General features: G+C 44.0%; 1 protein-coding gene across 3 annotated transcripts; it reads right to left on the minus strand.

Moving 5' to 3' along the window:
* On the minus strand, positions 1-27,373 carry NIBAN3 (niban apoptosis regulator 3). Of its 3 annotated transcripts, XM_030547682.1 has the most exons (16): positions 27,215-27,373; positions 25,890-26,010; positions 24,352-24,537; positions 17,228-17,358; positions 14,979-15,110; positions 14,420-14,534; positions 13,135-13,302; positions 12,090-12,205; positions 11,892-11,996; positions 11,143-11,305; positions 10,540-10,727; positions 9,669-9,827; positions 9,243-9,359; positions 8,904-9,011; positions 7,176-7,287; positions 1-5,203 (listed from the first exon to the last, which is right to left on the minus strand). In XM_030547682.1, the coding sequence occupies exons 3-16, from the start codon at positions 24,392-24,394 to the stop codon at positions 3,630-3,632; spliced, it is 3,231 nt and encodes a 1,076-aa protein (XP_030403542.1). In that variant the 5' UTR covers positions 24,395-24,537; positions 25,890-26,010; positions 27,215-27,373; the 3' UTR covers positions 1-3,629. The 3 variants fall into 3 exon arrangements, with proteins under 3 accessions (XP_030403542.1, XP_030403541.1, XP_030403540.1); XM_030547681.1 differs by lacking the exon at positions 24,352-24,537; XM_030547680.1 differs by lacking the exons at positions 24,352-24,537; positions 27,215-27,373 and having other exon boundaries at positions 25,890-26,744.
* Between the last annotated feature and the right edge of the window lie 169 nt (positions 27,374-27,542).

The following is a 27,542-nucleotide window of genomic DNA, read 5'->3' on the forward strand; positions in this document are numbered from 1 at the left end:
GATTTCTGGAGGTCCCAGCCAAGAGTGTGGAAGTAACTCCCCCACAAACAAGGTCTATCACAAACCTCCCAACCTTCTCCAATGGCAAGGACCATTTCTTTGACCTTGCCTTCTCTGAGATAATACAACCACCCAGCTGGTGCTTTGTTTAATTTAGATGGAATAAATGCATCAGAGGTGTTAACATAACCCAGAAAGTGTACAACATTAAACATGCTTAAATAGATCCAAAGCTTGGAATACAGACATCACCCTACTTATACTATGGCAAAAACACCATTAGAAATCATGTTAACCTTTTATTAAAGCTAGAGAAAAGAAGAAAAAACAGTTAAAAGCATTTGAAATGTAGCATTAAGGGAGGCTTTAGTTTAACAATATTCCTTTTTTCTTTAGCTGTATCTAGTGTTCAGAAGGAAAAAGCCCCTGTTGCTTGACAGTATCTTGGATGTTACCAAACATGGTGGTAACTGTCTTTCTGAGGAAAAGAGAAGTAGTTGTGATTGGCTGGAGATGTCTTTGCTGCTGCTGCCAAAGTCCAATCTTAGAAGGAAAAGCCCTCGTTTGACAGTCTCATTGCTGGTACCAAAGATGATGATAACTGTTATCCGAGGTGATTTTGGGATTCATGTGGAGCTTGTAGGGGTGATGATCTGGGTCCCCCTGTCTCAGGATCAGGGTGACAAAGGCCCAGGGTCCCAGGAAACAGTGGGGATAGCAGCCACAATGGTGAAGCTCATTCCAGAAGCCTCTGTCTGTCCTTTAACACTTTCGCCACACAATCTTTCTTTTAAGGACCCAAAAAGAGAGTGATGGTGGACAAAATAACGAAGGGATGGTCTATACCCTCCAACAGGCCTAATATCCAATATACCAATTGGCTCCTTAACTTCCAGCTCTACATTTCCTGTTTTTAACAAGTGTTCACTTCAACACAGTCCTTGAATCATATTGAGTTGGCCTAGTATGTTTGCACTAATTTGAAATCTGTCTGCCTTATGTACTTTTCTCATCACCACTTCTTATAATTTATTGTAACGTTATGAACTTTTATATACTTTTGACAGTTGAGTTTACACTTTGGCTAAATTTTTATGCTCAATTATTTCAACAGTGTATATATATTATAAAAAAAAAATTCCAGAACAAAATTCCACTGCACACTTTTCCCCCAGGGAGAGAGGAAGAGAGAACCACTATGTGACAGATGTTAATCACATCACTTAATCCACTACCAAATGTGCTCATACTATGAAGCTTAATCAATACAATGAATAACTCTATACTATCTTGCCTCATATTTAATGCCAGACAGGAAATGTGACAGAAACAGGCCTACTGGTTAGAGTGGTCTTTATTTCCTAGCCCCCATCTTGTGGCAGGCGGGAGGGTTGCAAGAAGTAAACTCATCATGTGGTCAAGGTCAGTATCAGCTGACAACAGTGGCTAATGTTACATTTTCTCTTTAAAAATATACAGCAAAAATGCAATATCATCCAAAACCAACCACCACCAACTCACTAATGCAACCAATTTGAACTGGAAAACAGGTGTTTTGAACAAGAAGTAAGGCATACATTTCAGTTTCCTACAAATGGACCATGTGGAATTGTACAAAACCTGTACTGAAGAGAATGAATAACTAGGTTAGCACTGGGGTCTTAAAAGACCATGGTTTCAATAAGACCAAATTTCAAAGTGCAAGATGTGAACTGAATGCAGTTAGTAAAGTAATTGCAACCTAAAAGCCGGTGATTTGATTCTTATCAATCAGTGCAAATTCAGTACATGGAAAATGGTTAGTATCATTTGACTATCAGTTAAGAGTCATCTCAGTGGGGTGGATGCACAAGAAATTGTGTTTATCAAATACAGAAACATGAATGCATTTGTTTCCTTTTTGAAAAGCACAAAATTATAAAGTGAGAGTTTTGTAAACACCACACTTTGAATGTTAATAGGTTTATTCAAATAACTACACCAGATTACATATTTTTACACCACTAACGATATTAGTACTTAACTGTAAATACCTGTTGGTATAAGATACATAGGCTTTTATGGATTAAATAATAAGCCATATATTGTAATAAAAGTTTAAAAACTTAAAAGTTTAACAGCATGATGGGGATTAGAAAAAGATTATACTAGACAGAGTTCCCTTCTCTTAGCAAATTACAGGTCAGCATGAGGCATGAACATTATTAAAAATTCACTAAGGGGTTTTTACATATCTGAAGTTTTAAATTAGTAGCTTCTATTTTGGGGTGAAGTTTTACATATAAAACAGATATTACCTCTGTTATGGCAACTATTCCAATGAACTTCAGGTTCTGTGGGTCAGTCCAGCTTAGCAAACATGTAATAAACGGATTAAATAGGTATCCTTGTGGTCACTGTAAGACAGTCTCCTTCAGCCTTATTACACAATGGGCCCAATCCTGCTCATTGAACTCCGTGAGTTAATTTCAACAGCAGCAGGGTTGGGCCCAGAGTATCAGTGATGACCCCACTTCACTGTCTTCCCCTGCTATAACTGCCTTGGAAGAAACAAATACGAAGCAGCTAGATACAGTGGAGCAGATTTTTTGTTTTGAATTTATGCTTGGCAGTTTATAACGTGGAGCCCCAATTTTTCACCTGAGCATGGCTGTAGCGAAGCACACTCCAGCTACTTCCTCTTCCATTCCTAGTAACCTCCATCCCCGCTACTGCACTGGGGGCTCCAAGGAGGGTGAGAGGATCTGACTGTGTCAGCTCTGTACTCGCAGGAAGCCCCAAGTTAGCAGAATGGGGCTAGGCTTCACTCTCTTGAGTCACAAAGGGAGTGGAACAGGCAGGGCCGGCTCTAGGTTTTTTGCTGCCCCAAGCAAAAAACAAAAACAAAAACGGAGTGCCGCCCCTTGAGAAGTGCCGCCCCAAGACATGCTTGGAACGCTGGTGCCTACAGCTGGCCCTGGGAACAGGACAGAAACTGTATCAGTGTATGCTGTTGTTTAAAGAAACTGGGGAAGGTTTACTGATGTTTTTGTAGCTGCAGAATTTCTGTTGTCTCTCTCTGAAACACTGTTTCAGGACATCAAAACCATGAGATAACCACAGAATACTGTATTGTGTACATACCCTGACTTGAAGGCCCCTTACGAACACCTTCAGTATTATCACTTACTAATAGAATGAAAAGCCACACCGGGACAAAGGGCAGAAAGGTGAGAATTAAGAGCATGAGAGTATTAAGATACACTATATGAGATGCATAAATATTACGTCTTACATAAATGTTCACAAAGGAGCAGTTCGTTCCTTTCCAATCCCTCAACTTTTGCTTAGTTTTCTGCTCTGATAAGCCAGACCAATTCCAGTTCTTTCAGTTCACATTCGTAAGGCCTTGAGACTGAAAATCTCTGCATCTCCCACTAAGTCTTGGTCAGTGCTACTGAACCACCTGTGATAACCTGCAAATGGCAACCCATTCATAGCCTCAGTTGCCTTGGCACTCTCCATTATTTGCTAATATAGGGATATGAAGCATCCATCATTGTATCAGGAAAGTTGAATGTGTGTATTAAGCTTTGTCGTGTCTCTGCTCCATGATGGTCAATGTCAGTTGGGTCTTGCTCCTTGTACTTCTATTTCAGAGGTTCAGTTTGTTGACAACCACTTTCCTGATCTCTGGTGCCTTCGAGATCCATTTCCAGCAGATCTGTTTGGAAGATTTCCATTTCAATAGCTATGGATAGACACTCTAGAAAAGCAGTCTTGTCTAGCTCATTGAAGTCTGCCTCTGTCATCTCCTCCTTGTTCATTTCCTGTTGGGACTGCAAGGTCTGGCAGGTTACTTGACTAGATTCTTCTTGGTGCCCAGGGACCGGACCCTCATGCTCATCTTCGTATCTCAGGCTTCCAGTGAGTAAAAAGGGAGCAGACTTACCTTCATCCAGTCCACCTGCATGCCTATGCCCCTTGAATTCCTCCTGAACGTTGTGTCCTAGCTCCAGCTGACAGATCTTTCTTTCCAGACCCTCCAGAGGAACCAACTTTTGGACATGTAATTCTGTGATCATTTCATCACCACGTTCCTGAAGTCGGTGTGTCCAAGTGGCATCCCTCGTTTCTTTCACAGAAAATTGACCGGGAGAGATCATTTGCCCATTGCAAGCTTCCCTGACCCTGCATTTGCCTTCACCCACTGATATTGTTTGCATTTCCCAACTGCTCTGATTTTCTCCTAACTTGTCTCCATCCCACTCAATTGATGCCACATGATTTGTTGCTGATATTTGTAATTTTCCCCCTGTTAAACCTCCATTGTCCCTATATGTATCTCTGTCCAAACCCATAACCTGCAATGAATTCGTATTAGGCCAACACTTAGCTTGAGAGTTGTCAGAATTTGTACTGCCTGGACTTGGACTCTGGTTCTTGGACATACTTGTACTTGCAAAAGAAGTGTAGTTACAAGATTCCTCACAGGGACCTTCCTGATCCTGCAATAACTCTCTGTATTTTTGGTTATTCTTACCACTCTGTCCTGCTCCTTTAATCCAAGCTGGATTTAACTCTAATTCTCCGTCTTGCCCTTGACCTCCTTGCTCAAACACCACCCTCCCCCATTCCTCTTGTATCTTCTCTACAGCAGCTTTGTCTACAGAATGTTCATTTATGATGTTCTGTGGCTCTTGTAGATCTTTGCTCCTTGCAAAAGGGTTCCATGACTTGTAATTACACTTGTTTTTATTTGGGTCCCCTGTGCACATATTGTTTTCAGCCTCAGACACAACTGCAATCTTCTCTGCAACATGTCCTGCAGGTTCAGTAATGCAGCTGCTTCCCATGTCTGGTTCCAAGGCCTTCTTGTGTCTCCAATTCCTACCATCAGACAACACCTTCAATGATTTTTCTGCTTCTTTATGGCAATGGGAAGTTACTGGGCAGAACTGCCCTTTATCTTTGGGAGGATTTGCAGCCCCAGCTGAGCTTCCTTCATATTTCCATGCTTTCTTATCTGAAGTGGTCTCACTGACTTGACAGGACATGAGGTTCATGGTGTCTGATGTGGCATTACCATCCAAGGCTCCTGTCCTTATTTCACAGTGTTCCTGGGCTCTGTCCTGCTGCAGCAAGTTGTCCACGCTATCCAGAACACAGGAGAAGCTGTCACTGTAAAGATTATGTCTGTTTTGACTTGAAGCCTCTTTCAAGGCTGAAACAAAAAACAACAGAAAGTGAGAGAAAGAAATACCAAATCTTGCTTTGCTCTCTATCCCTACTCCCTCCCTACTGCATGTGTCTATATAGTCATGCTCCCCGTGCAGCACACACCCAAACATTAATATTCCATCTGTCCTGTGTCATAGTTCTTATGAGCCCTTCTTGACATTTTTCTTTCCACAGGGGAAGCCAGGTTATCCCCAGCTCTAATATGGTAGCCAGGAGCAAGGGTCTGTGACTGCCCTGGAGGCTTTGAAAGATCTGTCACATGCTCCATCTGGCTTATCCCCAACCAAAAACATATCGAACTGTTAAAAATAGCCTCTGGGCATGGTTTGATCAGAGGAGTCAATGCAAGCAGATGAGCAGGATGCCTGGCTTTAAAATGACCACATTAACCATTTATCCTGAGCATAAAAGCTCTTTTGTTTTTAACACTTGAAAAGCAACTACTAACATGCAGCCCTGCAATGACATCGTGTCTGTAAAATGGGATTTTATTTCTACCACACTAGCCAGTGGGAAATGTTTTGGCTACAATCAGAGTGGAAAGAGAAAGAGAAGGCGGAGTCTGGCAGAAGAAAGATATTTCAACATAGGAATACTGGAATTTACCACAAACAACATATGGAAAGTCGTTTCAACAGGAAAGCATAAAGATGCCTATAGATATGTGAGACCATATGAGCATTCCTATACCAGAAGGCAACTGGCTCCCTGGTATCCAGCAGTGAGTTTCAGCCGGCCTCACCAGCTCAGGTTTACTCCAACTCTCTGTTGTTATGATCTGTATCTAAAAGGTGTTATGTTATACATCATTGGAAAACCCAATAACACACTGATCACTAATATTCTTACATGGTGTCTGTAAGGTCAACCAAAAAGATTATTCAGCTGTGCTGGAATTACAACTAAAATGTGTTTAAATCAGGCATGTCAGGGGAGATGAAAAACACTTTTTTCCCCCCCAGACAGAGGAATGCGGTTCCACTTGTTTGAATGTATCTCCCATGTAAATTGAGCAGTGTGATCAATGAAAATCACATTTGCATGCCAGGCAAACAAAACCATCAGAAGGGGGGGGGAGAGGAGAGGGACTTTCTGCCTCATGAAGCACGGTCAATGAACTTTGAGAGAGACTTTTCTAAGGTTTACTGGACATACAGAGAGGTGAAAAGAGCCCCAAAGTTATTCTTCACCTGAGAAGACAAGGAAAATCAGCACCTTGGACTCTGTGGGGATCGTGACTAAGAGCTAGTCAGCTGTTGCAGGAAAAGGAAAACTGGTGAGGAAACTACCTTGAACAAAGACCGTAGCTTGTTAAGATAGGTCTTAGCCATTAGAAAGTGTAGTTTTACTTGTGTTTGTTTGCAACTCTTTTCTCTCTTTATTCCTGATACTTGAACACTCTTAAAACCTCTCTCTTTTTGATTGAATAAACTTATTTTACTCTTTACCAAACCCAACCCAGTGCTTTGGCTGAACTGAAGTGATTGTTAAGTCAAGATAACCACCTGTTTTTTCTGTCTCTTTAAAAGAGTCTTGAGTGTTCCATGAGAGGGCTGGACATTGCAGGAACACAGTTTGGGGGAAATTCAGAATGGGGGGCAGGGTGTTGGGGTCACTCTGCAAACACTAACTGACTGGTGCAAGCAGGGTGTGGCCTACATGCTTGTAAGACTGGCTGTTAGTGTCAGGGCAGTGACTCACAGCAACCCAGCATTTAAGGCACCCAAAGTTCCAAGGCAGGCGATGACAACCTATTATTGGTCTAGACTGAACCCCAAAACATCACAAAATGCTTTAAAAAAAAAAAACTCCAACAGTAGTCAACAGAGGGGAAGTTACAGGCCTGGCAACTGTAAACATTTTTGGTCAGGATAATCTGTCCGGTCTTCAGCAGAGGACAAGGACCTAACAGTGCTGACTTTGGCCTCTTTTAGGATGGAACCCATTCTACTCACCTTTGGTGACTGCCTGCTGCAAAACAGCCAGAACCATTTCTTCATAAATATTTTCAACATTGATGATGCCACTGAAGTCAGCAAACACGTAATTTTCATACTTGGGCAGCTCCTACCAAAAGAGGTAGAAGAGACGAAAATCAGCCAACGTCAGTTACAGATGCACCTCACACACACACATAGGCAGGGCCAGCCTTGGATTACACAGCACCTGAAGTGAGCCAAAATACGGTGTTCTGCCCTCACCTTGGAATACATAGTCACCTGAAATTCCAATGGCACCCTGTAGTTTCTGGCATCTGAACTGCCTGCCCAACCTTTAATGCTGGTCCTGCACAATGTTTTGTGTGTATTTACAGGTTCAGAAGGAAAGTGGAGCCTCACGGTTAAACAGCCAGAATGGAAAGTGTTCACTGGAATTAGTTCAAACTCTCCAGAAGTCTGGGGGAAAGTTAACCAAGTTTAGGATCAAGCTTCCCAGACTCCTGATAACTAGAGACAAAGTTTAAATCTCTTCAGGACACAGTGCCCTCTACCACCAATAGCCCACTGACATGCACCAGGACTACCTTCAAAGGGAGTCAAACTTAACCATTGTCCTGGTACGAGGTACTGAGTTAGGGTGGTAGCAGTGCAGAAAAATGATAAAACGGAAGGGAAAATTGGGGGGTACATTTACATGGCAGTAAGAGTCATGATGTGAAATAGAAGTAGGTTCATGGCCCTCTGGAGGGAGTTTATTGGCTGCTTGGTGAGAGTGGCCTGCATTTTGGTGACACTGAAGAACCTATAATACTGCTTAAGTCCTCTCCTCTCTTTGGGCTTGTCTACATCACAAAGTTGCAGCGCTGGTGAGGGGGTTACAGCGCTGCAACTTAGGAGGTGTACACATCTGCAGGGCATCACCAGCGCTGCAACTCCCTGTTTGCAGCGCTGGCCATACTCCCGTTTTGTCTCGGGTGTAGAGGATCCAGCGCTGGTGATCCAGCGCTGGTAATCAAGTGTAGACACTTACCAGCGCTTTTCTTGACCTCCATGGAATAAGCAGGTATCCCAGCATACCTGAGGAAGCGTCTTGTAATCAAGCAGGTCTCCTTCCCCAGTTTGCAGGGAGGTTCGGGGAACGCGAGAGCAAACCGCGGCGAAGCTGGTCTCCTTCCCCGGTTTGCTCTCGCGTTCCCCGAACCCCCGTGCAAGCAGGTCTCCTTCCCTGCGGTTTGCAGGGGGTTCGGGGAACGCGAGAGCAAACCACGGCGAAGCTGGTCTCCTTCCCCGGTTTGCTCTCGCGTTCCCTGAACCCCCCTTGAAGCCGCCCAACAGCACTGCAGTGTGGCCACATCTAACACCACTTGCAGCGCTGGTTGCTGTAAGTGTGGCCGCTCTGCAGCGCTGGCCCTATACAGCTGTACTAATACAGCTGTAACAACCAGCGCTGCAAAATTGTAGATGTAGACATACCCTTTGGAGTCACAGTCCAGCCCTGCCACTCTGGACAGCTATAATGAAAGGTCAGACTAAATGATCTAATGATTCCTTCTGGTCTTAAATTCTATGAAAGACACTGAGGGGAAGGGAATTCTATCAGCCCACTGAAGTTCACTGGGCTAGCAAAGCTTTTCTGAAGAATAAAATGGAATAGTTTGATAAGATAAACTCAGCTTGTATGAGCGCCATCAGTTCATATATGGGGTTTGGGTTCCTTCACCTTCATTCAGAATCAGGCCTCACCAGTTTACATCTGGGCTCCAGATTCTTCAGCAGAAAGGGAAGAAAGATCTGAACTAGCCACTCTTGTGCAAACTGCTTCCTGGTGGAACTGCTGTCATGGTCAAATTTCTGAAAACCAACCACAACCAAATTGAAAAAAGAATCAGCGCAATAGTCAGGAAACTTCCCCACAACAACTTCTGCATCTATTCACCCAGAGCAGCTCAGGGACTGGGACATGTGAGGAACACAGTGTCCAAGGCAGCATACAGAGCAGAAAGGCCAACAAGTGCAGAGAGAATATGATCCAACGAAATAGGACTTTATACAAACAGAAGGTAAGAACATCACACACCTTACCTTCAGCACACGAGTTTTGATCTTTTCCAGAGTCTGGGTGATTTGGTTGTGGTTAATTGCCAAGCTCAGATGTTGCTCTGAAAGCTGGTGGAATGTATGGACCGAATTCTGCATTAGCTACAAAAGAAAAAATCATCAGATGAGTAGGAGAGCCAGCACATTCAGAGACCATAGTCAGGACTCAGTTCCTCATCTTCAGCAGCCACGATCTGGATAATGCAACCTGCTTTCTCTCTAAGATTGGTTAAATAATCCCTTCATATCCTGCTGATGCCCAAGGGAAAAAGCAGACCCCACACAAAATAAAGGTAAAAATAGATCAGCTCAGAGCTGAACACGCAGGGAATGAATGCACTGCCCCTTCCCTTCACCTCCACTAAGAGGCTGACTCACCCCAGTCTGTTCTCTCACGGTATCACCACTTACCTGCTGCATGAGGTTTTGGGCTCTGAGAACTAAACTTGTCACACCGTGAAAGCCAAATTTCTCCTTCAGTCCTTGCAGACTGTCTTTGTAGAGATTAGCCTCCTCGTAACATGGCTCCATGAATCCAGGTTTCCAGGGCATTTCCCCAAGCGTGAGAACCTGCATCAGACCAGTAGTCAACTAGTTAAGGTCTGTACAGTGCCTAGAGGCAGTGAAAGCCTACCTAAATGCTAAGAATTAATATTATATGGAAAAGGATCTGAGTTAAAGCCATTATCCATGCCCAAGCAATGTAAAACTGAAAAAAAGGCATCTCTTTGCAGAAAGACGTTGACTACTTGTCTCTGGAGCCATGTTTGTCCCACAAAACCTGTTTATGGGTAATCCATGAACAGGCAGTGGAATACCTGAGCAGACTCAGACAAGTTCAGATGCCATATTCTTGTCTAACCAAGTTGCCTCCCTTTATCAAGCTGCCTCTGTGGTGTAGTCAGATTCAAAACAGCATGTGGCACTGACTTGAATGAGCTACACTGTGCAGTTACAACAGCAGTTAGGTGAAAGTTACAAGAGCTCAGGATCTGCACAGTTCAGGGTATAATTTCCTCTCTAGCTGGTGGTCAGGGAAACTTTTCCTCTCATTGTACAGTTCTGCACAATTTAGATACATCATTGTGATGAGGAGATTACAAGTATTCTACATCGGTTACTGTTGGAGGCAGGATACTGGAGCAGGTGGATTACTGGTGTTCTGGGGTCTATGGGATAGATGGAATTAAGTTGCCATCCACAATGTTGAAAGTGGACGTGTAACGTGGCCTCCAGAGGAATAAGACAAAATGGTCCCTCTCTCATATCATCTATATCTTACCTCTTCCTGGAAGACTGTGGTAGGCAAACTCTGCACGTGTCTGATCATCTCATCAATTCTGTCTGTGAAGAGTGAACGCACCACATCAAATCCTAAGCTGATGGGGCGTATGAGCTCCTCCATCACACAGTCCAGATCAGGCTCTACTCCAAGGTGACAGCAGGATTCCACTGGGTTCTGGATCACCGCTGCCAAGATGGAAACCTCTCAATTAGCCTGACAGAATCACAGCGGAACTCAGGTTGCCCTGGATTAATTAGGTTCAAGAAGAAGACTGCAAGGTATTGGAATGTGAAATACTTATTCATCCACCTATCCTTTATTTCTGATGTGCCCATCCCTGCAGTTTCTATGAATCTAGGGTATCCACCACAATAGCATCTAATCATAAATACAGTAATCAAGACTCACATAGCATTGTCTAAAACAGTAAGACATAATGAATTCATTCCCAATCCAACCTTTCTAGTGGCAGATAATGCTGCATACTCTACTAAGAATTTCAAATACAATTAAGAGAGTTAGAATTCTAAAACAAAGTAAATCCGGTGGATTAACAGAAGAGAACCAAACACCCCATCCCTTCACCCCCTTTCCTCTCACCTTGGAGTTTTATAGATATCTGATCCTTTAAAATCAGCATCTGATCCAGATCAGGGCGAATCTTCTTTTCCAACTGAATGTGGAGTTTCTCATTCTCCCTCTGAAAATCCAGAAATTCGCTGGAGATCTGGCTGAGGACCAATGTATAAACCTCCTCTAGGAACTGACCACCCACAGCAGGGACCAGATCAGCAAAAGGAGAGGAGAAAACGGGAAAAGTAAGAGGCATCATACAAGCCACGTGCAGAGATCAGGAGAAGTTTCTGGTGGTGCTGCTGGGCGCACAGTCCTTGTCAGGTAACTCTGCCTGCAGCTGATTAGCATACTGTCTTCTACTTATATTACATCTGTAAGCATGGGGCTCTAATTGACTCATGCAGAGCCATCTGACCCAACTCAAAGGCCAGTCCAATCACTCCTGGGGCATCATTTACTTGGTAGCTACATGCAGCTATAGATAGCAGGATGCTATTCACTCCCCACAAATACCTCGTTTAAATTTTGCACAACACACTACAACAAAGGCAGCAGTTTCACAGGAGACATGAAAGGCAGAAGCTGTGGGCTGGATTTGAGAGCAGTAGCAAATGGAGTTGCTCTTTGCTCTGCGGCAGACAACTAAACACAAAGTACAAACTCCTAATGTGGTCTCCGCAACCAGAGTCTAAAAAGTTAGCTGTGTGTCACTTGTTAGTTCCTGAAACATCACTGTTTGGGTTTCAAATGTAAGCATTGCTCTGTGGACTTACCTGGCACCAGGTCTGTTTCTTCCTGTTTTCTGATCCTTTGAGATTTGGGGGGACCTGAGACTGCAGCACTGGAAGCAAATCCTCCATCAGCACATTACTGAGAATCTAAATCCAAAGAAAAAGACCGTCTTCACCAAGTTACCAGCAGAGAACATGCATTAAATACTCCAGCTTTGGAATGCTCAGCACTTTACAAACCTCAGGCTCTGTTCCCAGGAGGAGATCCCCTGCTCCATAACAACCTTTCTCTTGCCTGTAAAATCGCACAGCTTCCAGGAAAGCCTCTACTTCAAAGGAGTCCTGTCTCTGTAAAACTGAATCCGAAATACCAGTCAGTCCCAGCAACATTTAGCTGAGGTTAATCAGAAAAGTCCAATCCACTCTCAGCACACTCATAGACTCTAGGACTGGAAGGGACCTCGAGGTCATCGAGTCCAGTTCCCTGCCCTCATGGCAGGACCAAATACCATCTAGACCATCTCTGATAGACATTTATCTAACCTACTCTTAAATATCTCCAGGGATGAAGATTCCACAGCCTCCCTAGGCAATTTATTCCAGTGTTTAACCACCCTGACAGTTAGGAACTTTTTCCTAATGGCCAACCTAAACCTCCCTTACTGCACTTTAAGCCCATTGCTTCTTATTCTATCCTTAGAGGCTAAGATGAACAAGTTTTCTCCCACCTCATGACACCCTTTTAGATACCTGAAAACTGCTATCATGTCCCCTCTCAGTCTTCTTTTTTCCAAACTCAAATCTGGCTACATGTAACTAAGATTGCTGGTTACAAGCAGTGCTTAAATGCTATGGCAATAAGTACTATATAAAACCTATGATAGAGACTAACATTACACTAACAACAAAGAAGGGGGAAGAACCTCTGGAAATTTCTGTGGATCTGAGTGCACCAACCTCTCCCTTTAAAGAAATGAAAGCCTAACTACCTGAACTTGCTCAAATTTAAAATAATAAATTCAATCCAACGAAGAATGAAAAATGTAGGAAATTTTCACACTCTTTGGACTTTCATCAGTATCACATGCGTATCTGATTCAGAAACCCAAGAATCTACAGTGGTCCTCAGGATTTCACTGGGCCCTCAATTCACAGGTGATGTCTCACTAAATGGACTCCACACAATTTTAGGAAAGGATCCTCATGTCAGCAGCGAACTCCTGCTGTCAGCCCCATTTGCAGATGTTGCCTCAGATTTAGTAATGCAGGCACTTCCAGGTGTTACCTGTGCTGCAATATCGGATCCCATCTCGAAGGACAGATTTCCAGGCATGCTGGGATTTTGCAGAGTTTGTGCAGAAACAGAAGGACTTTCGGAACGGATGATAAAGGAACAGCAGAAACTCTTCTGGAGGCCCATTTAAGGGGTCTTGGTCTTGGTGGGTGTAGTCAACTTGAAAAGAAAAATACAGAACATGCTTCCAACAATGAGTTAGAATTGATTGTTTCTAGAAATACTGTGTAATGTCTCCACAGCTCTTAATGATCCTAATGGCTCTCACTCACAGCTGCCAGTTTACTGCCAGAAGGAAATCCTGTCTGCTGACAGATACCTGAGCACCAACAACTTCTAACACATCAGAGGGAACTACATGTGATCAGTACCTGCTAAGATTCAGCCCATAATTTGAGAAATCTGAATGCACTGACTCAGGCTTGAGACTTGCACAGTCACTTTAAGGCATGTTCATTTTTCTAGTTAGTATTTACTAGAAAATATTGTGCCAAAATGATACACTAAGGATTTTTTCTGTTCTGCCATTAACAAAATCTGTTCTGTTCTGAAAGTGATTATTGAAGTCACACTTCCTTTCTTGAGCAGACAGGAAAGATTCCTGCTTCATTAGACATTTTTAATGTGTATTGTGTGAAATAAAAAGATCAGCATTCTACATATTGTTACAAACAGATGGAACTTTCAGGGTATGTTGCCATTTTCTTTTCAGAGCTGGCAAGTAGCACTGAGAAATGGAACAGAGCAGCTGTCTCAGACGAGTCCAGGGATTGGCAACATCTCTCCGCATCTGCTTCTAATTTCATGTCACTTCACTATGGAACCTGGGTTCGTCATCTGGCTGAATAAAGCCCTGTAACCCACCAACACTACCAAATGTACTCCTTCAAAGAGAGAAAAAGGAGGGACAGAACAGCATGGCAAAAGGAAAGCAGGTTTAAACAGCACAAGGTCCTGAAAACCTTGTGTTTGAGATACATCAGTACGTTCAGTTTATTTTGTGGTCTCTAGCTTTGAACAGTACAGCAGCCCCATGAGCAATGGGGCTTCTGCATATGTATAATCAATATTCTTCTTTCTATATGTTGGACTCTACCATCCTTGCAACAACAACAAAAAATCCAGAATTCAGAAATGGAGCCCTTTTTATTTAGAGCTGGTGTTGCTGAAGAGTTCTTGAAGTTGCTGTTCTGTATAATGCTGTGAGGGACCAGTAAGACACTGTTCCCTTCTGGGTCGTGGCACAGTTCTCAAACAGGGCACATCACAGACTTACCTACTAATCCCTGGCAGAGACTATGAATCAGCCTGTTGTATTCGCTCAGTGAGGTCACCAGCAAGTATCCAGACAGAGAGGTGGATCCTCTGGGCTTATATCCTTTTCCCTGGGCCTGGAAAAGAAATGCAAACAGAATTATCTTAATGAGGGCTCAAGGGCAAAACTCCTCACACACACCTTGCTATTAGTATTTAGGGTCTGAGTGACTGACAGCAAATCTCTCTCTCTAAACTTCATCTATTGACAGCATACAGCCACCTCTGGAGGTGGAATTCAGTAGCTGTTTAATAAACACCACACGTTCATTTTGGAGAGGAAATGAAGGAGGAGAATGTAACCCTATAAGCCAGAAGGAGGAATTTTAGCGGGGGTCAGAACATAAACTTTCCAGAACAGTGGGACAAACTGTCCCTTGAGAAGGAGAACCCATGTTCAGATGTCTGGGTGTACATGTGTCTGCAAGAAACATATCTGAATGGGGTAACAGTATGTAAGATCCATATACATTTTACAGCCCATAAAGTGGGGACAAAAGCAGCTGAAGCAGCACATTTACCTCTTTACTATCAAACCACTCCAGGGTACAGTTTCCCAGCAAAATGAAATAACTTTTCTTCCACTTGCAGGTGTCCCCATTATACTGCGTCAGGAATCCCTCATGCAGAAGAGCGTCAGGTGGCTTCTGGAGCTGGGAATGGAGAAGAGGACAGGAAAGAAGTCCCAGTAAAAGTGCAGATGCAATTGTAAACTCTTTGGGACAGAGACCGTGTCATCTGTGTCTATGCAGTGCTTAGCACAAGCGGACCCTGACTGGGCCTTTGGCTGCTACCACAATATAAATAATGAGACAACTGAATGAGGAAATCTAGCGGACACCAAAAGTAAATAAAACATCTACAACACCACACACCGTAATTACAGTCACAGTAGCTCTGAAGAGGTCTTACAAGGTCTTTCAGTCAAACTGTGACCTCTCCTCTGGTTAATCAGCTACATCTATGTATATCAAATTATACAACTATATGTAGTATGGAATTGCAGTGTTTTAGTTGTGTTCATCCCGGGATTATTAGAGACACATGCAGAGGTGTTAACAGCCCACTTCACCATGAATGTTCTCTTGCAACATGTGTTAACTCCTTATGCTTAACACTCTGTGATGCTCGGAGTACCTTTCCCAGACCTGAAGAAGAGCTCTGTATAAGCTTGAAAGCTTCTCTCTTTCACCAGAAGAAGTAGGTCTAGTAAAATATATTCATTCTCTCACCCACCTTGTTTCTTTAGCCGGAATGAAAGATAGCATGAGCAAGTAGCAGTGAGTGGCAATTTTTAAACCTTTCTAGTGGCAGCAGGGCAGCAGTGAAGATTAGAACTTGGGAGTTGCCACCTCCTATTCCCGGGCTTGGGCCACCAGGGTATGTATCCTCACGCTTGATTCATTCAGCAACACACACAATTATGTGTCAGAGATTAATAGCACTGGAGCCCTAAAGAACCTCAAGATGCTAGAGAGAATGAGGAAGGAAGGCAAAGTTGTCTTCAGATCAGGGAGAAGGCAACAGCTCAGGGGTGTGTGGGAAAAAGAAATCTCTGAGAACACTAACAACAGCCATACATTGCCCTCTCTCCAAGCTCACAGCTCCTACAGGAGTCAGTAGGGATCAGTGAGGGAGGGAGAAAGAGGGGGTGGTGTACAGGAAGAGAAGACCTTTTGAATTATCTGAAACTTTAGTCAGTCCCTCAAAAGTGAACTGAGCCATGCCACCACTGGCCTCTGACATGCAGAAACTGCTCCTAAAAACACACACACACTACTGCTATCTGCATTTTAAAATATATCCCTAAAGACCTATTTCCAGGGCATGAGAAGCCAAAGAAGCCCCTATTGTTAGGTCAGCGATCCACACTCTAGCAAATAATTACATGAGACTGCTAGAGCCTAGGAAGAAGCAGCTGTAGTTTCCACATTACAGAACTGCTAAGAGAATATCAGAGGGTAGCCGTGTTAGTCTGGATCTGTAAAAGCAGCAAAGAATCCTGTGGCACCTTATAGACTAACAGACGTTTTGGAGCATGAGCTTTCATGGGTGAATACCCACTTCCTCAGATGCATGTAATGGAAATATCCAGGGGCAGGTATATATATGTGTGCTAGCAAGCAAGCTAGAGATAACGAGGTCAGTTCAATCAGGGAGGATGAGGCCCTGTTCTAGCAGTTGAGGTGTGAAAACCAAGAGAGGAGAAACTGGTTCTGTAATTGGCAAGCCATTCGCAGTCTTTGTTCAGTCCTGAGCTGATGGTGTCAAATTTGCAGATGAACTGAAGCTCAGTGGCCATCCTGCAGCAAAAAAACTTCAGGACCAGACTTCAAAGAGAAACTGCTGAGCTTCAGTTCATCTGCAAATTTGACACCATCAGCTCAGGATTGAACAAAGACTGTGAATGGCTTGCCAATTACAGAACCAGTTTCTCCTCTCTTGGTTTTCACACCTCAACTGCTAGAACAGGGCCTCATCCTCCCTGATTGAACTGACCTCGTTATCTCTAGCTTGCTTGCTAGCACACATATATATACCTGCCCCTGGATATTTCCATTACATGCATCTGAGGAAGTGGGTATTCACCCACGAAAGCTCATGCTCCAAAACGTCTGTTAGTCTATAAGGTGCCACAGGATTCTTTGCTGCTTTTGCTAAGAGAATGTTGTTTCTGGGGGAACGGAGCCATGAAAAGGACACCGGTGCCCTTGGGATCAGGTGTCTGTAGTAGGGGCAGTGTGTCATGTACAGGAGGTGTGATACTTACTTTGCTCTGCAGCAGCTGTACAGCAGGTTTGCCTTGCGAGTCCAGCTCCTTTGAGACCCGTCTCAGAAAGGTGGTTGCAAGTTGCCTCTGATAATAGGGCATGAAATTCTTCACTGTGGCATCAGTGCGACCTGGGAAGTGAGAAGAGAGATGACTATGGTGTTTCAGTGCTCTCCTGAGGGAGGTGATGCAGGCTTCTGTGTCTAATTAGCATTGTTCACTCACCCAATAGCTTGTGAATTGCCAGTGTGGGCCCCCAAGGATGAGGCCAACAAGTTCAGATCCAGATCCAAACCTTTCCAAAGTTCATGAGCACCCCTATGTGGAAGTTCTAATCTGGGCTCTCTACACATATTCCAGATTCTCAGGATCACTGTAAGGCTACCACCAGATTCTAACAGCAACTAATGCTCATCAGAGGAAGAATCAGAATAAACAACATGCAGACAGAAAATGCTGGGGAACCCTTTGACTCTAAAAGTGCCTAGGAGGTGCACGCCATGGGCCTTTATGTCCCTCTCTTTGCTGATGAGTACAGTGTGCCTACCAAACATAAGGAGGAGCATGTTCAGCTGGCATGGGGGAAGGAAATTTGTCACCCCGCAGTGACCTCTGCAGCTGAGTAAGGAGCAGCAGCACTGATAGATGGAATCTCTTGTCGGAACCTAACCTTCTTTGACCAAGGAACATTGACATGATGCAGGGTGTGCAGACGCGGGGCAGGAATCTTCTACTTTCATTGAGGAATGGGGGAAGCACCACAACAGAGGAGCCAGACTTGAGATATAAGATTTACTATAGCATCTCTGGTGTTATTACACATATATTATGTATCAGAGGGGTAGCCATGTTAGTCTGGATCTGTAAAAGCAGCAAAGAATCTTGTGGCACCTTACAGACTAACAGACGTTTTGGAGCATGAGCTTTTGTGGGTGAATACCCACTTCGTTAGATGCATGTCGACATCTTTGCTGCTTTCATGTATATTATGGTAGCACCCAAGAACTCCAGTCAAGATTGGGACCCCATGGTGGTAGCTGTTGTACAAATGTAGAAAGGAGATGCTCCCTGCCCTGGCCTGACAGTAAATTTCTTTTGGAAGAGTTTTGCCACTGCCCCACCAGAATCTAGCATGGGAAGAACCCAAAGGTTCTTTCCACCTACAGTCACGGACTGTAACATCAGCAAAGAGTCCTGTGGCACCTTATAGACTAACAGACGTATTGGAGCAAGAGCTTTCGTGGGTGAATATCCACTTCGTCAGATGCATGGATTGTAATACGATTGCCAGACATTTTAGCTTCACGCTGCCCTACGAGGTAGCTTAGTGTGATTTTGCAGTGGGGAAACTGAAGCAGAGAAATATGAAGAAACCTTCCCTGGTCAACCACAGCCTGGAGAACCCAGGTACCCCCACTGCCAGTTCCCTATTCTAACCACTAGATCACACTCCTGAACTGCTGTACTTCTACACTGCGGGAAGCAGAAGCCAACCAAAGCAGCCTGTGAAAATGGCAAACAGTGAAGCATTAGGAAGATGGCTCTGAATGTCAGAGGGTCTGATGCAATTAAAAGATAAAAGATTCCTATGTGCCACTGCTTCTCCAAACAGATTCTCTCCATAGTCTAGAAGAGGAGAATAAAACGAGAGCAAATTCACTAATAACTGAGAAGCTGTTGAAAGGTCATGCCTGCATTCTATTGTGACCTCAGGCAAAGCTGACAATGCTGCCACAGTATGAATTTCTGAAGATTTCCTGTGATACATTCCCCAGCTCACCCCCTTTAGCCTGGAAACTCAAAAAGAGGCAGAGAGAAAAATGTGGCTCAAACAGTGAGTGGGGAAAAAAGGAATAACAAAAAGTATAAAAACAAGACATTTCCCAACTCTCTCTCTCTCTCACACACACACCCACCCACCAGCGGCCATTCTCAGTGTCAAACTAATTGTGTGTGTTTGCCTGCATATTTTAATGCCTTTGAACTGTTGGCTGATTTACTATGGAAAAGAAAAGTAATCAAACCCTAAATTAGATTTGGTGTTTCACAGCCCAAATGTGACCTCAGTGAGCACTCAGGTGCCACAGGATTCTTTGCTGCTTTTACAGATCCAGACTAACACGGCTACCCTCTGATACCAGCCAGCATTAGTAGTTTTCCAAAAATTCAGAACAAGTTGTGGGATGTGGTCATACTGACCGCTGGAAAAGTCTGCCAGCTTCTGGAAGGAAGACAATGTATGCTACTGCACTATCCTCTTTATGGAGTCCTGGATTGAATTTGATGGTATCACTAAAGCTGCTTAAATGGACCTGAGGGTGGAATTTGCAGTAAAGCCAATGACTGCAGTGGCAAAAAGGAACTTGAAATCTCCACAGCTACTCCACCAAAGCAACACAAACAGCTTTAGCTGGAGTAACCACATCTGTGACCTAGCACAGCTGATGAATGAACCTCCTTTTCCATCACCATGCACCATATGCGTTGTCATCTGCACCTCTGCAAAATGAATGCAGACTGCTACCAAATCAGAACAGCAACATTTTACAACTACTTTGCACAGGTGTAAATGACAACACAAGGTACCAGGCAGGGGACAATCAGGTCCAACAGATTCAGGTCAGTTAAACAGACCTCTACCCTCAACCTCAAATGCAAAAATATGAAAAGTGAGCACCTGAAATCAGAGGGAAAGAGCTTCAGACCACTGTACTGAGGCCAGCAAAATGGGCCTCAGGAAGGTGCTCTGAATAGTGCAAATAGTGCAACCCCTTCCAAGGACGTAGGAGACTGATTAGTCAAAACCTTGGGGGACTGTCTTATTTCTTATCAGACCAAATCATTACAGCAAATTGCACAGAAAAATAGAAGCTGAGATTGAGTCCTCACTCACTCCAACGCTTTATGGGAGAGCTCCTCATTTTTTAAAATTTCCTGTGGGCCCACTCATCCCGCCCAGGGAGATGATGATGCAACAGCAGAAATCTCACCAGAGGTTAGAAGGATTTATCTGTGAGAGCTCACTAACAAAGGGACTCATTGATAAATTGGAGAGGGTTCAGAGAAGAGCCAAGATAATTGTGACATATGCCCCATAAGGCTTCATGGGAATATGCTTATGAATGTATATATGATACAACTGGAATATGTTTTATGCTACATATGCCATGTAACACATCTATGTAAAGGTTATGATCTACTGAATATATTCATCCTATTTGTATGCATGTGTCGTTGTATTCGAAGTTATGAATATTGGCTGTGTACCCTGCTTGATTTCTAAGTAGCCTTAGTAAAGCATTTGGTCAGCTTCTTGAGAAAGGAATGTGCAAATTAAGTGCCCAGTCCAGAAACACTTAAAGGACAATGAATCTTGGAAGGCTCCAATCCACATCAGAAGTCTACTTGAGGATGTTCAGGGTAGCATGTAAACAATGGCTGCTGCCTGAAAAAAATGAGTCATGCATGGACATATGACTTGACCATGTGACTCCAAAACTCCATCTTAGAGCTGGACTTTGCATAGGACAGAGGAGAGAAAGAGAAAGTCTATTTAAACCCCTGGGAGATCCCTTCATTTTGGTCTTCAGTTGGCTTGAGAGATCCTTGGGGTGGAGAGACTACCTGAAAGAAACTGGAACAAAGGACAGTAATCACAGGGAGTGTGAGTGATAGCTGGACCCAGACTAGAAGGAGACTACTCTGTAAAAGGAAGCTTGCTGGAACTTCTCTGTGGGTGAAATTTTATCTGTATTCAGTTTTATTACTGTATTAGGCAGAGGCTCGCATATTTTATTTTATTTTGCTTGGTAATTCACTTTGTTCTGTCTGCTACTACTTGGAACCACTTAACTCCTACTTTTGGTACTTAATAAAATTACTTTTTACTTATTAATTAACCCAGAGTATGCATTAATACCAGCGGGGGTGGGGGGAGGCAAACAGCTGTGCATATCTCTATCGGTGTTATAGAGGGTGAACAATTGATGAGTTTACCCTGTATACATTTTATACAGGATAAAACGGATTTATTTGGGGTTTGGACCCCATTGGAGTTGGGCATCTGAGTGTTAAAGACAGAAACACTTCTCAAGTTACTTTCAGTTAAGTCTGCAGCTTTGGGGCACGTGGTTCAGACCCTGGGTATGTGTTGGAACAGACTGGCGCATCTGGCTCAGCAAGACAGGGTGCTGGGGTCCCAGGCTGGCAGGGAAAGCAAGGGCAGAAGTAGTCTTGGCACATCAGTTGGCAGTTCCCAAGGGGGTTTCTGTGATCTAACCCATCACAATAATGATTAAAGGATTAGAAAAACATGCATTTATAGTGACGTACTCAAAGAAAACAAATCTATTTAGCTTAATGACGAGATTAAGGGGTGACTTGATTACAGTCTATAAGTATCAATACGGGGAACAAATATTTAATAATGAGCTCTTCAGTCTACCAGAGAAAAGTCTAACATGATCCAATGGCTGTAAGTTGAAGCTAGACAAATTCCAGCTGGTAATAAAGCATAAAACTTTAACAGCGAGAGGAATTAACCACTGGAACACTTTACCAAGGGTTGTGGTAGATTCTCCACACTGACAATTTGTAAATCAAGATCTGCTCTAAGAATTATTTTGGGGAAGTTCTATGGCCTGTTTTATAGGGGCACAGATGATTATCACAATGGCCTTAGAATCTATACATCTATGAATGTGCTAGTGTTTAGTGAAACCATAATAACTACCTAAGGATAGTCATGTCTCTCTTATAAGCCTCTCTCACCTGACCTAGATATCCTGTACATGCATTGGCAGCAGTGCCTAGCAATCTAGATAGAGATTATGAACTAGTCTCGTCTCCCTGGCCCAGAGTTCAGCAATGCCTGCTGATGTGCAAACACACCCTATGTAACAAATACACAAGTTAATTAAAGTTGGGACCCAGGAGGATATTCAACCTATTGTGGAGCAAAAGGCATCTCCTGTTCCTATTCCCTGCCTGTGCTGGATGTTTTTCCCATTTTACTTGTTTAACCTTGTAAGGTCCCTGAATAATGGCTGAACACCATGCAGTAACCTACCTTTTGTTTCCCCTGTGGTTCCATACAGTTATTACCAGGATGATGGTGGCTATGGATAATATTTTGAAGTAAACCACAACTGGCTAATTTCAGAAGAAACTAAAAGGGTACTGGGGGATGCTGAGCACTGAACCTGCACTGAAGTTACTGGGAGTGGCAGTTGCTCAGCACCTCCCCGCAAAATGCCCAGCAAAACAAAAGCCACTGAGTACATCCAAGGGATTTTAAACAGAGACTGTAGCTTCTGCAGTGCAACTGAAAGTCAGACAGTGAGAGGGCAAGCAAGGTATCCAGCCTACAGTCTATGCTAGCCAGGGTTGCTGGCCCAACAGAAAGAGAACAGGGCTCCATGACAAGTGAATTTAAGCCAGCAACTTCAGCTGGTTAATCCACATTGCAACTCTGCTGTCACACTTAGAGGTGGCTATTGCCTAGATGGGAAAGGGATCCACTGAGGAGGAGGAGGACGACCTCAGAGTATTGGTTGATCACAGAATGACTATTAGCTGCCAATGTGATATGGCCGTGAAAAAAGCTAATGCAGTCTTGGGGTGCATCAGGCGAGGTATTTCCAGTAGACATAAGGAGGTGTTAGTACCATTATACAAGGCACTGGTGAGACCTCATCTGGAATACTGTGTGCAGCTCTGGTCTCCCATGTTTAAGAAGGATGAATTCAAACTGGAACAGGTTCAGAGAAGGGCTACTAGGATGATCCGAGGAATGGAAAACCTGTCATATGAAAGGAGCCTCAAAGAGCTTGGCTTGTTTAGTCTAACCAAAAGAAGGCTGAGGGGAGATATGATTGCTCTCGACAAATATATCAGAGGAATAAATACCAGGGAGGGAGAGGAATTATTTAAACTCAATACCAATGTGGACACAAGAACAAATGGATATAAACTGGCTATCAGGAAGTTTAGACTTGAAATTAGACAACGGTTTCTACCCATCAGAGGAATGAAGTTCTGGAACAGCCTTCCAAGGGGAGTAGTGGGGGCAAAAGACATATCTGGCTTCAAGATTAAGCTTGATAAGTTTATGGAGGGGATGGTATAAAGGGATAGCCTAATTTTGGCAATTAATTTGTCTTTGACTACTAGTGATAAATAGGCCCAATGGCTTGTGATGGGATGTTAGATGAGGTGGGATCCGAGTTACTACAGAGAATTCCTTCCTGGGTGTCTGGCTGGTGAGTCTTGCCCACATGCTCAGGGTTTAGCTGATTGCCATATTTGGGGTCGGGAAGGAATTTTCCTCCAGGGTAGATTGGCAGAAGCCCTGGGGGGGTTCGCCTTCCACTGCAGTGTGGGGCACGGGTCACTTGCTGGAAGATTCTCTGCACCTTGAAGTTTTCAAACCATGATTTGAGGACTTCAATGGCTCAGATACAGGTTTGTCACAGGAGTGGGTGGGTGAGATTCTGTGGCCTGCGTTGTGCAGGAGGTCAGACAAGATGATCATAATGGTCCCTTCTGACCTTTAAGTCTATGATTCTATGACAGTGATCTTCATAAGAGAGGTGATGGAGGAATGATGTTTGAATGACAGAATCCTTTTAGAAAGAGGAGGCTACAGTCATGTCAGAGAAGGAACAACACCCCACAAGACACACAACTTGGCCATAGCTGTCCCTGGTGTATCTAGGAAGGAGTTAATCAAATTGCATTAGGGGTATATTTCACCCCTTGATGTTTGAGGAACATCTTGACATCTGTGTTTTTACATGAGGTAAATAATCATTATGGTGAATACCATCCTAGTCACTTCAGATGACTTCTTTCTCTCTCTTGCTGTATCCTTCACCCACCCTCCACAAGCCAACGGAGGTTTTTAAAATTAACCTGAGAACTAACAGTAGTTTGGATTAGACACATAAAACCAAAGTTCTGTCCAGCCATGGTCACTAAAGGTCCTGTGTGCTGTTTGTATGAGCCCAGGTATTAACAATAGTGTCCTGGCCAAACTGCAGCTCAGACCATTACACCCTGTCTGCTCAAACTCGCTCAGGCAGGAACACAGAAATATAAAATGAGAAGAACAGATCCTCCAATACCTGCACTCCTACAATCACAGGCAGTTATATGGGATACTCCCATCTGGTCCTAATAGATGCTCCTTTTCAATGCTCCACAGGGAACCAAATAACCCAAAGGTCCCTGCCAGGTCTTCTCTTTCTGTCCTAAGTTATTGTGTCTAGTTGTGCTGTGTGCCGTTAAACTCTGATTCTCAGTTTCCCCATCTGTAAAATAATAAAAGTAATTACTAACTTAGTACTAATAATACCAACCTTTTAAGGGAGTTATACAACCCTACCTTGCAGGGAACTGAATACTTAAAAAGCACTGTACTTTTAAAGCCAAGTATCATTACACTCTTGCTTTGTTTCACCCACAGGTGCTTGTCCTGGCCCAGTGGTGAAGGGATTCTTCTATATATAGTTTGTAAAACACTTTGGAGCTTGGAACACACCTGAAAGAGTCTCCAACACTACAGCAGAGAAATGGCCATGGGCAGAATAGGGCTGCAGCACAATTCTTGCATGATTAAAAATGTGGTTCCAGTTCCTGTTTACACTACAAGATGAAAGACTTTTCTGTCTTAGTTGTATTGTAACCAGATTCTCTGACATAGTAGTTTTGTAACATAGACAGGCCGTAAAAACAAAGATGAGTTGTTGCTCTGATTACAATTCAGCTATTTTCAGACAAATTCTCCAGCTGCCCTTGTGAGCAGAGGCAAACTGGACTGATACCAGGATGGGAACCTTAGTGATTCAATATCAGATACTCACATATGGTGCCAGGTTGTGATATACAGCTGAAGCAATGTAGACAGATGTGATAACTTTATTGGTGCCTCTGTGCTCATAAAAGGCTCCTCAACTCTGCTGACAAGCATGGATTCTCAGCACCATATATTATAGCTTGGCAAAAATGCGAGTACTGATATCTAACTGATGGCCAGGCTCCAACTTTTGAATTCCCATATGACACTAAGACTCACAAGTTACATTAGAGGTTCACCTGACTGTCATGTCATGTCAAGTTAGATTTAACCACTGTGTAGAACATTGTTGATCCATATTTCTTTCCAGCCTTAATGTCGTTATCAAATAAGCAACAGTTCAAACATGGTGGGAGGATCTTTTAACTATCCCTCCCAACATGGTTGTAGGACTTGTGCATTTTCATTCCTGGTTTTTGTTTTTTTTTAAATGTGGTTGCACTTCTGAAAACAGGTGTAAAAAGTCTTCTTTCCTTATTGTAACAAATCTATTTGCCATCAGCTTCCCTGCACAGAAGTCACCGTAAGTAGTAACCACTATATCTGAACGATCTGCAACATAACTTGTTTGGGACATTTATGTTTCAACTTGCTGTTGTCCACTAGATGCATCTTGAACCCCCTTCTCCCGTCCTCTTTGTTTAGCATTCCTGCCCCAGAGATGGATTTATGGTAATCTACCCTATCCCAATAACCAGCAGACACAGCCACCTCAGATTACATGTTTACACGTTGAACTAACTGTACAGTTTTATTTTTAAAAGGAACATCACTCTGGAAAAGGTAATCATCAAAGCTTTTCCTTACCTCTCAGGTACCTGCGCTGTCTTCCGTCCAGTGGACTTGAATACCTTCCTCCCATCTTCCACTTTAGTATCTTGCCTGTTTCCAGTGCTTCCAGTCAGAGTCCTTGGCAGAGAGAAGCTGCCTGGTAAAGTGATTTTTAGGCTCCAAGAGCAGCAGGGATTGACTTTTTCTGTCACACTTGCCTTCAGAGCATCAGCTCATAAATATTCAAATAATGTTTCTGTCTCAGAGCAGTCCCTGCACCCACACCCCTACACACAAACAGGCCTTAAAGGGGCAGCAGCACTGCGGCCTATGAAACACACCCCGACACAGAAACAGGCCTCAAAATATCCCTAAACCTTTAACGTTAAAAGAGTTCCAGCTATTTGGAGGTTCTATTTTTGTAAACCGTGTGGTGTCTTGTGTCTGTGCTTGATATAACCCAAGCTCATACAGACTTCCTCCCTCTTGTAACAGAGTGGAACGAGCTCACAAAACATGGAAATGATGGAACTTTGATTATACTGAAGAATGAAAATCCCAGATTGATTCAACAAACAGCAAGTGCAAACTGCAATTTCTGTCCTAGCAAATCCTCTGCTTACACACCTGAACAAGAGTTCTGCATAAGCTTGAAAGCTTGTCTCTTTCACCATCAGAAATTGGTCCAATAAAAAAAAAAAAAAACCTTACCCATCTTGTCTCCACTTACTGAAACAAAAAAGGATTTCTCTGTCAAAGCCCAATTGCACCAGAATTTGGATTTCAGTTGCTGAAGAGTCGAGAGCTATAAACTAACAGGCTGTAATGAACTAATTTATCCACGGATGTCCTATGCCAGGGGTGGGCAAACCTTTTGAACAGAGGGCTGCATCTAGGGTGACCAGATGTCCCAACTTTATAGGGACAATCCTGATTTTTGGGTCTTTTTTTCTTACATAGGCTCCTATTACCCCCTCACCCCCGTCCTGATTTTTCACATTTGCTGTCTGGTCACCCTAGCTGCATCGGGTTTCGTAAATTGTATGGCGGGCTGGTTAAGGGAGAGGATTGTGGGCCGGCCCCCACCTCCTATCTGCCTCCCCCCCCCGGGACTCCTGCCCCATCCAACCCCCCCATTCCGACGACCCCCCCAGGACCCCTGCCCCATCCACACACCCCCACTTCCTGTCCCGACTGCCCCCAGAACCCCTGCCCCCGACTGCCCCATCCAACCCCCACCCCCCTTCCAGGACCCCTGCCCTCATTCAATCCCCTATTCCCCCGACCCCTACACACACCCTGACCACCACCCCAAACTCCCCTGCCCTCTATCCAACCCCCCCTGCTCCCTGCCCCCTTACCATGCTGCCTGGAGCACTGGTGGCTGGCGGTGCTACAGCTGCACCGCCCGGCTGAAGCCGGCCCACGCCACCGCGCAGCGCAGACACTGGGTCAGGCCTGGCTCTGCAGTTGCGCTGCCCCAGGAGCTCACAGCCCTGCCACCCAGAGCATTGCGCCGGCGAGCTAAGGCTGCAGAGGAGTGGGGAGACAGCAGGGGAGGGGCCAGGGCTAGCTTCCTGGGCCAGGAGCTCAGGGGCCAGGCAGGACAGTCCCAGGGGCCAGATGTGGCCTGCAGGCTGTAGTTTGCCCACTTCTGTCCTATGCTCACTTAGGGCATCCTCCCGCTCT

This window comes from Gopherus evgoodei, unplaced genomic scaffold (genome assembly GCF_007399415.2).
Source record: "Gopherus evgoodei ecotype Sinaloan lineage unplaced genomic scaffold, rGopEvg1_v1.p scaffold_66_arrow_ctg1, whole genome shotgun sequence".
Classification (NCBI taxonomy): Eukaryota; Metazoa; Chordata; order Testudines; family Testudinidae; genus Gopherus; species Gopherus evgoodei.